This window comes from Chelonia mydas, chromosome 1 (assembly GCF_015237465.2).
Source record: "Chelonia mydas isolate rCheMyd1 chromosome 1, rCheMyd1.pri.v2, whole genome shotgun sequence".
Taxonomy (NCBI): Eukaryota; Metazoa; Chordata; order Testudines; family Cheloniidae; genus Chelonia; species Chelonia mydas.
Window position 1 is genome coordinate 157,031,847 of NC_057849.1, and position 9,755 is coordinate 157,041,601.

The 9,755-nt window shown below is 41.7% G+C and overlaps 1 protein-coding gene across 1 annotated transcript in view; it reads left to right on the top strand.

Moving 5' to 3' along the window:
- Window positions 1-9,472, top strand: part of DSCAM (DS cell adhesion molecule) — a 603,664-nt gene extending 594,192 nt beyond the window's left edge. The window contains exon 33 of the mRNA XM_043538206.1: window positions 8,615-9,472. Within this exon, the coding sequence (XP_043394141.1) occupies window positions 8,615-8,955 (341 nt within the window). The 3' untranslated portion in view covers window positions 8,956-9,472. The remainder of the gene's footprint in view (window positions 1-8,614) is intronic.
- Window positions 9,473-9,755: the final 283 nt, after the last annotated feature.

Genomic DNA, 9,755 nt, shown 5'->3' on the forward strand with positions numbered 1-9,755 from the left:
TTCCCTCCCCTGGAGAAAGAAAGACAAATGCTGTGGTATAAAGCATGCGGTTACACTTCCTCTTCTGGCTTAGGCTAACCTAAGGGATTCAGCAACCAGAGCAAGCTCTGAGGCTGCTACAAAGCACGTGTTCTGGAAAGCTTCCTATTAAAGCTGAAAGATTGTTTCACCTGGTGTTCAGTCACCCTGCCTGTTTTGTTAGAGGGTCTAGAGGTCACCCCATGTGCTCTGAAGTGCCCAAAAGAACGTAGGTTTCCATAGCCCATTGCTACTGGAAGGCTCCATTTGCTTGAGAGCTAGCTGAGGGCTCTGTTCAGTTGCGCAGTCACTAATTTGCATGGGGAAATTTCAGTTCCCTTTCAACTAGTCTTCAGCACACAGTGGAGTCCTGTTTGAACACTCTGCCCTCTGTTCAGTTTTCCGTATTAGTATATTAATGAAAAACACCCTGGCTGTGTTCATTCGCTGTTTTAACACAGCATTTTGTTTCATTTCCAAACCGATGAAAATAAATCGCTTAGAGGGACTTGCACACTGGAGCAGTCGTGAAAAAAGCGAACATTTAAAACATATTTGTCTAATATTTTTCTAATCTTTTTCCTTTTCCTTTTCTTTAAGGGCTAAATTGAGCCTGTGAGTAAGTCCACGCAGCAGCTGGGAGGTGTAATTCCCAGCACAGGTAGACAGTTTCACACTAGCTCTGCTCAAGCTCGCACGTTAAAAATAGCAGGGTGACTACGGTGACACAATGGTGTCTCAGGCTAGCTGCCCAACTATGTTCCCTAGGGGTCAGGTGGGATTGTACTTGGGCAGCTAGCCTATGCAACTGGGGACACACTGCTTTTTTTAGGTGCTAGCTCAAGCAGAGCTAGCACGTGTATGTCTGTGCAGGGTATCACACCTCCCAACTGCAGTGTGGACGTACCCTGAGACTCAGTTCTTAGGAAGGGGTGATGTAATTTCTACTTGCCAGGAACAGCTGTTCCCCTTCTTCTGTGAAAGAGCATAAGTAACTTTAGCTCTTGAAAGGATAGAGCTTATTTCCCCCTCAGGGCTGGCCAGTTACTCTGCCAGTGAGTAAGAAGGGGAGGAAGTGGAGCAAAGTTTCTCCCTGCCCATTTATTCTCTGGGGCTAGCATTCACAAACCAAGAGATGTGCTCTCCATCAGACTCAAACCCAAGATCTGTGTAGGCCAAGCTAGGAGGCACAGGCTGATCCTTCTTACTGCCCTGCTCAGTTGAGTAAAACATGAGCACTATCTAACCCTAAGATTTGTGTTTGAAAGAGGCTTTTTCTTTCTCATAGCTCCAGTTATTCCTTGTGATTATTATAATTCCATAGCCTGTTGCTATGGAAATGATTGTAATGCAACACAGACAACTCTATTGGTTCAGTGCAGCAGAAAATGGACAATGTGGGCGCAAGATCTCATTTCAAAATACTGACAGCAACAATTGTAAGAAGTATTACAGCCAGGCTATCTAAGAATATCCTAAAAAAGAAAAGGAGTACTTGGGTGTCAGAATTTCCTGACACCCAATTTTCAGCCACTTGTAACTTTCTGAAATGTCTCTTTTGAACTGATGTTTCCTAAGCCTGCGATCAGCCAAGCTGAATTTTTTTTAATGTTTGAGTGAAAACTGTTTAGCCTTATTTGAGAACAAAAACCCTTTTTGATTATTCAAAATCTTGCCCCCTTTGTTTGACCCCCTTTCACACCTCAAGAGGTGGGGATAGAATGTTGAAATTTGTCACGAAAATGGTCGTCGTTGAGGAGAAATACTTTGGGGTGTTCAGGTGAAAATTGGTTTTGATTTGGCAAAGTCACGATCCATTAGACACACCACACAGATACCCTTACCAGTTCGGTATGCAGTATCTTTTTACAGCCTACGAGACTCCCATAATGAGTGTGGCTCAGATCCTTGGCTTGTGTGGAACAATTTAAAAAAAAGATGGAGGAACTGTCTGAAGTTTGAAGGATACTTAGGCTAGGTGTCTTCACAGGTAAAAAGATGTGGGCTTGGTTTGGGTTTGATTTAATTGGTGGTTTGGATCAAAATAGCTATCTCACTGTAAAATCCTAGTGGAGGAAAAGCATAAGTAGTTTTTATCTCATTGTAGGCAGTCAAGGTCAGCGCTATGTCCCCCAGCCTGGATCTGACCTCTCTTAGCTGCATGAAGGTACCAATTACCCATCTCAGCTAGGATTTTCCATCAAGTTAGCTTTCTCAGTGTAAAAACACACCTTTTTTGCAATGCAGTCACAGCCTAAGGAAACATCCTTTTTCTGGGCAAAAGATATTGTAAATGATAAATGCATGTAGGGAAGTCACAGTATTTGGTTATTTAAATTTTTTAGAAGATATCACTTCATAACATGTACTGCGTGGACTATTTCAACTGCTGTAGAGGTTTTGCCACTCAGAAGGAAGGACAAAGTCAATGCTCAATTAAATTGCAGGGTTCATATTTGAATGGATGATTATTATTGATGTACATACTCCATTTTTCCACAGACAGTATATCTCTTATTTTTAAACCCCTCAGAAAGCTATAGATTCTGAATGGTTTTTGTACTAATTAAGCCTAAATGCATAAATTATTAAACGTATTCCTTTGCCCTGCTTACGCATTTGAAAGGTTTGCTTTCATTGCTAATAAGGTGCACACAGCACTGAAAAGAGGTAATTAGAGCATCAAAGGCAATGAACCATCTTAAAACTTCATAATGCTTTGCCTGAAAAATTTAACATTCAACTGAATTCAACTTTGGCAGGGTAGGAACAAACTGAAAAACAAATAGACCAATGTATCAGGAAATATGAGAAATGAAAGCTTGCCATGTTATTTCTGTAGCCATGGCTCTCCCATCCTTCTTAATCTTCTTAAAATACCCTCACCCTTGATCTAGGAAGCCAAAGTGGACCCCTGTGGTCATACTTCAAAGACTGTTTTTCAGTCAGAAATATTAGTTCTAACAAATCAAAGACTTTTTTCATGCCGTGATATGGCTCCAGTCCTAGCGAGGGGGGTGGGGGGGAGTTAGATTCTTGAAAGTTTTCTTTTTCAACACTTTTAATCATCTGTTTATCTTAGAAGTTGCAGGGAATGATGCTTTTTTCTTGTTACAAAAACTGCTGCTTCCTTACAATATGAAAATCTGCACATCACACAAAATAGCTAGTGTTCAGGGTAAATCCAAGATAACTTTACATACTGTGTTAGGGGATTTTGGAGAATCATAGGACTGGAAGGGACCTCGAGAGGCCATCTAGTGCAGTCCGCTGCACTCAAGGCAGGCCTAAGTATTATCTAGACCATCCCTGACAGGTGTTTGTCCAACCTGCTCTTAAAAATTCCCAATAATGGAGATTCTACCACCTCCCCAGGCAATTTATTCCAGTGCTTAACCACCCTGACAGGTAGCAAGTTTTTCCTGATGTTCAACCTAAACCTCCCTTGCTGCAATTTAAGCCCATTGCTTCTTGTCCTGTCCTCAGAGGTTAAGAACAACAGTTTTTCTCCCTCCTCCTTGTAACAACCTTTTATGTACTTGAAAACTGTTATCATGTCCCCTCTCAGTCTTCTCTTCTCCAGACTAAACAAACCCAATTTTTTCAATCTTCCTTTGTTACTCTTTGTTACTCTTCTCTGGACTTTCTCCAATTTGTCCACATCTTTCCTGAAATGTGGCACCCAGAACTGGACACAATACTCCAATCAGGCCTAATCAGTGCAGAGTAGAGCAGAAGAATTACTTCTCATGTCTTGCTTACAATACTCCTGCTAATACATCCCAGAATGATGTTTGCTTTTTTTGCAAAAGCGTTACACTGTAGACTCATATTTAGCTTGTGATCCACTATGATCCCCAGTACTCCTTTCCGCAGTACTCCTTCCTAGGCAGTCATTTTCCATTTTGTATGTGTGCCACTGATTGTTCCTTCCTCAGTGGAGTACTTTGCATTTGTCCTTATTGTATTTCATCCTATTTACTTCAGACCATTTCTCTAGTTTGTCCAGATCATTTTGAAGTTTAATCCTATCCTCCAAAGCATTTGCAACCCTTCCCCGCTTGGTATCATCCACAAACTTTATAAATGTACTCTCTATGCCATTATCTAAATCATTAATGAAGATATTGAACAGAACCGGACCCAGAACAGATCCCTGTGGGACCCCACTTGTTGTGCCCTTCCAGCATGACTGTGAACCACTGATAACTACTCTCTGGGAATGACTGTCCAACCAGTTATGCATCCACCTTATAGTAGCTCCACCTAGGTTGTATCTAGTTGCACTTCTTATTTTGTGATGTATTAATACAATCCTGTTAAAATTGTGCACCCCTTCATATGCAGATTACTATAAAAATGACTGCATATTGTTTGTAAAGATTAAAGACTCTCCTAGCAGAAGTGGATTTAGAGAAACCCTTTTTCTTTCATATGGTCCAGAAAGCTCTCAAATGTGTGTATATATATTGTTTTCTATCCGGCTCCTTGAAAGTAAAATCCTAAGCTATATGAAGTTAAAGACTTTTCTTTTTTACAATCCATGTTTAATCCACTAGTCTCAGGAAGCAGCAAAGTGGTAAGTGATTGAAATGCATATTTAATATGAGAGCTGGGGCCTGCCAATAAGATCTGGATTTCACTCTGATCTTGTTACTGTTACATAAAGTATATTGTGGGGAACATACAGTGCAAGCAGCAAAGGGTATAAATGGCCAGTTTGTATGGCATATTTAAGACATGACCAGTTCCATTCTACTGTTAATGAAGTGGTACAGCTATATCGTCTGCACTGTGGGTAGTAGGAGTTAAGTGTGCTAAAAGCATTACTATGATGACAGTGATCTCCAGGGAAAAGGCCGTTGCTGCACAAAACGGTATTGGTGATTCAGTACAGTAGGTAGCGCTCGTTCCCTGAATCGTATGGAACCAATGTTCCAACATGGTGTTAAAGGGCTCTGTGCTGCTGAGTGTGTCATTGTTCCGATGCAACATAAAACCCAGGTCCTGATGGCTAATAACCTCAAAATGTTTGCAAGCATAAAGGTGTGACTCCCAAGGGCCTGTATGGGTACTTACGTACCATCTACCATAAGTCTTCCTCCCATTTCAGTTGCATACACTGTTGTTCACTTCCTGTCCTTACCAGGTGAGCAGTGAAGCTGTGTGATGGTGCACTTCACCCTGGTGGTGGCTGCAGTCCTGCAGTAGTTAAAGTGACTCATGTACATGTAAACTGCTTTGGGATGAGGTATCAGTGAAATGTAAAGTAGTAATTATTAGGCCCTTGACAATTTGCCTTTCATCTTCTGAGTGGTAACCATATGATTATGGGCACACACTGTTTTTCCTGTTCTTGTATAAATGATGCTGCAGTATGTCAGCTGAATCCTGAGACTTGCACTACATCCTACTATGTGGGGGTTAAATACAGTGTACTGTACATCTGTATTGGAAATGTAACTAGAATAAAACATATGGTGCCAGACAGTGCCTGCAGGAGATCCACAGGAATAAACTGTGATTCTGTCCAAATATAACTTCTCAGCAATTTTTCTGTCTGTGACTTTAAATCATGAATAGATTAGAAGCTGTTTATCTTTAAGATAACAATAACATTGCCTTTACTTTTAGGACAAGGTAAAGAATCTGCTTTATTTTAAGGTATTGGGCAACTTTCAGTTTGATTAGTCAAAAATACCACCCTCCCGCATCAGTTGACAGGGCCAGGACAATCCCAGTAGCAAGGGTGGGAGGAACTTGCCCAGGCATAATATGTAGCTCCTTCTATGGGCGTCTTTGGCACCCATTGGCCAGCTCAAGGAGAGGGATGCTGATTGACCAGCATTCCCCACCTCCCAGAATTTAGTCCAGTTCAGGGGCCATGTGGAGCCTTATTCGGCTCTATTCCAGCAGCCCACCCCACCCACCGAACTAGGAATGGGAACCCAGCCTGACAGATGCTGCAGGTGTTGCCAATTACCTGTTTAGGGGGTCAGGAAGGATTTTTTTCTCCCATGGGCTGTTTGGCAGAGGACCAGTGAGATTTTTGCATTCCTTGCAGCACTTTCAAGCCACCATGGGTTAAGTAGGATCATGCTTACTACCTACATGAGGTACTTGGGTAGAGTTGTTTATCCGTCTCAACTTGTGGCCAGTTTCCAGTGTGGGTAAGAGAATAAAATGAACAGTTCCCAGAAGTAAAAGACGTGCGATTTCGGTGATGGGCCTTGGGCTCATGTGATAGGGTGAGACCTTGTGGCCTTTGCGGGCTGCGGTCCCCACCCTGCTGCACCCTCTATCCCCTTCACAGAGGGGGAAGGTGCTAGGACTCAGAGAGAGCTGAGTCCTGGGGGGTAGGTTGAGGAGAGCCACCTCATGTTATGGGTCATATGGTAAGGAGTCCTGGAACCAACTCCATGTCTGGTATAGGAGAGTAAGGATGATTGGTGGGTAGCTCCCCTCCCTTGTGTTAAAGTTTAATAATTGCAGCCTGTTGCTTAATGCCATGCATGGGTTCTCCTTTTGCCACCGTGTCTGCATCAAACTGTCTCTGCAACAGGGTACCAAGAAGTCCTCTGCTGTTTATGAAACTGACACAGACCAGCCTGTATTTCTGCCATTTCCAACAGTTCAGGTTTATGTACTATTGTTTGCTCTAGAAAAGACTTCTACTTAAAACACATGCATTCATGCATTCATTTTATAAATGTGGGTGTCATTTTACATATAACCCTGAAGGGAATTATTTCCATTTACAGGGGTACTTTGACATGTGAAAATGCTGCTCCCCAATTTATCTAAATCCATTGTAGTTGGAATGGGATGTTGGAAGCGGTTGCTGTTGCATTGTAATAGAAAACTATAAGCTTCTGAGAACTCTCATCCCCTTTTAGGATATGTCTACATCGCAGTTAGACACCTGTGGCTGGCCCGCGCCAGCTGATTCAGGCTTGTGGGGCTTGGGCTAGGGAGCTGTTTAATTACGGTGTAGACATTAGGGCTTCGGCTGGAGCCCAGACTCTGGAACCCTGTGAGGTGCAGTGTTAGAGATCTTCAGTTATGTGGCTGTGGATGGGAGTGGATGCCCAAAATTGATGAATTGTCATTATTGTGCTATACCAAGAACTCAGATCTGAAGGTATTTCTCACCATCATCACCCATGGATACATCTTCAACATCAAAACTTTTTGGAAGGAAACATGCTTTAAATTTGCTTCTTTTTTCTGGTCTCCTTGAATTTTTGCAAGTCAGTCTATGAAAGAATAAGACAATATTAGATTAAATTAAACTGATTTGTGTAGCAGGGCTAGCAGATGGGCAGATGCATACATAAGAACAAGGATACGCTAAATCTTCTTCCCCACGTGGTGCACAGTGACCACAGAGCAGCTCCAAAGAGGGTATTCCAACTCGAGAGTGGGAGTGGGTTCCCTAGCTCTGTATGAAGCCCCTTGCCTGCAAAAAATGATGGGAGGACGTGTGCAATCATAAATCCTCTAGCCCCATCAGTGTAGCATTATTGGCTACAACTATAAATGCTCAAAAGTCAGGAGATGAAAAAAGTGAGGGTTCATAGTAATGCTAACTGAACAGTGTTAGTTGTTCATGTGTTTCAGAGTAACAGCCGTGTTAGTCTGTATTCGCAAAAAGAAAAGGAGTACTTGTGGCACCATAGAGACTAACCAATTTATTTGAGCATGAGCTTTCGTGAGCTACAGCTCAGTGAGTAGCTCACTGTAGCTCACGAAAGCTCATGCTCAAATAAATTGGTTAGTCTCTAAGGTGCCACAAGTACTCCTTTTTCTTTTTGTTCATGTGTTGTATTTTGTATCCCTGTGTTGCTCTTTTAATGTGTACGCTAATAAGTGAATGTGTGTGTAGTTAAACGTCTACCATAAGGAAAGAAAGACGGATGCTGTAGAGTCTTGATCACTATCCTGGGTAATCTGGAGACCCAGATTCAATACCCTGCGCTACCGCAGATTTCAGCTCTGTGCCTTAGTTCCCCATCTGTACAATAGGGATGATAGAACTTCTCTACCACTCAGATGGTGTTGTGATGGGGACCAGTGATGGATGTCATAAGATGTACAGGCTGTGCAAAGAGGGCACACTGAGATTACTATCAGGGCCCTCACTTTTTTATATTTTAACTTTGGGGTGTTTAAATTTGTAACCTAGTGTTATTTCATCCAAATGTTGTATAATTAATTATTTTTGTGCTAGATGGAGCCTTTAGTCAAAATTCGGGGGGGGGAGGGGTCACTGAAAACCAAACCAATATTTTTCAACGTTCAGTAGTCAAAGCCTTCCAGTTTTTGACAACCAAAAACCAAAAAAAATATTATTTTTTGGTCTTTAACGATAAATTATGAAAAAAGTCCTTCAAATTTTTTTTCATACAAAATAAAATAAATTTTGACCAGCTTCGTTGCCTTTGTGTTATGAACATTCTGACGGGGTCAGGGAAGTCTTGGTTTGAAATCAGGTTAAATGGCTGCCTAAATGCTTGAGTCTATATCAGCCAAATAGGCAGTTTACTGAATTGCATGAAGATAACTAAGAGGTGTCTTTTCATATTTTTCTTCACAGGTGACCTCATGCATTTGCCACCGTATCTTAGAATGGACTTTTTGTTGAATCGAGGAGTTTCAGGCACTAGCAGAGACCTGGGTTTGGGCCAAGCCTGCTTGGAACCTCAGAAAAGCCGAACCCTGAAGCGTCCCACTGTTCTGGAGCCGATACCTATGGAAACATCCTCCACGAGAGAAGTACAGTCATGGCAACCTGGTGCCGTGGCAACATTACCTCAGCGAGAAGGGGCTGAGCTAGGACAGGCAGCTAAAATGAGCAGCTCCCAAGAATCCCTGCTGGACTCCCGGGGCCACTTGAAAGGAAACAATCCCTACGCAAAATCTTACACCCTAGTATAACAAAAAGAGCATGGCTGGACAGTGGCTGTAAATACTTACAATTAAAAAAACCAATCAAAGCTACCTTTTTTATTGAATTCCAATATTTATAATTAAAGAAGATTGCCAAAATATTTGAAAAAAATGCAAACTACAGACAGTGCAAAGACTCTCCTGCTTTTTTTCTGTCTGAGTGTGAGCTTCATCTGACTGGACATCTGAATTTTTGGGTAAAAGAAGTCCAGTTTTCTGATCTTCACAAGCTTTTGTGTTTTTACTGATTTTCTACAAAGTGCATGGGGACTAAATAAAACATTTTAACTGGAAGTTCCATCACACAAGATTAAAAAGAAGGAAAACAAATCACCCTATTTGTGAATTTAACAGGGACATTGATCTGGGAAATCAAAAAGTCTTTTGTCATGTTTGCACACTTTTTTTTAAATTAGAAAATGGGTCCTTGATCGATCTTTTTGTTTTGTTGTTAATTAGGATGAGTGCTGTCAGTGGAGGGGGGGAAATCAATTTGCTTTTTTTTTTAATAATTTAATGAGACACACTTTGCATTTTGTCTATGCGAAATAAAAGGGTCTTCTGCCTTTATTTGTGATCTTTGCTTGCATCACTTTCTGCTGTGCTTGGTTTTCCTTATGTCCAGTAACTATTTCAGCACGTTCACCCTGTATACTTTACACAGGCAAAACCTTCATTAACTTTGCTGTTTGGATGTTTTTTCTAAGAGAGATGCTCTAGTTCAGTGGTTCTCAAAGCCGGTCCGCCGCCTGTTCAAGGAAAGCCCCTGGCACGCCGGACTGGTTTGT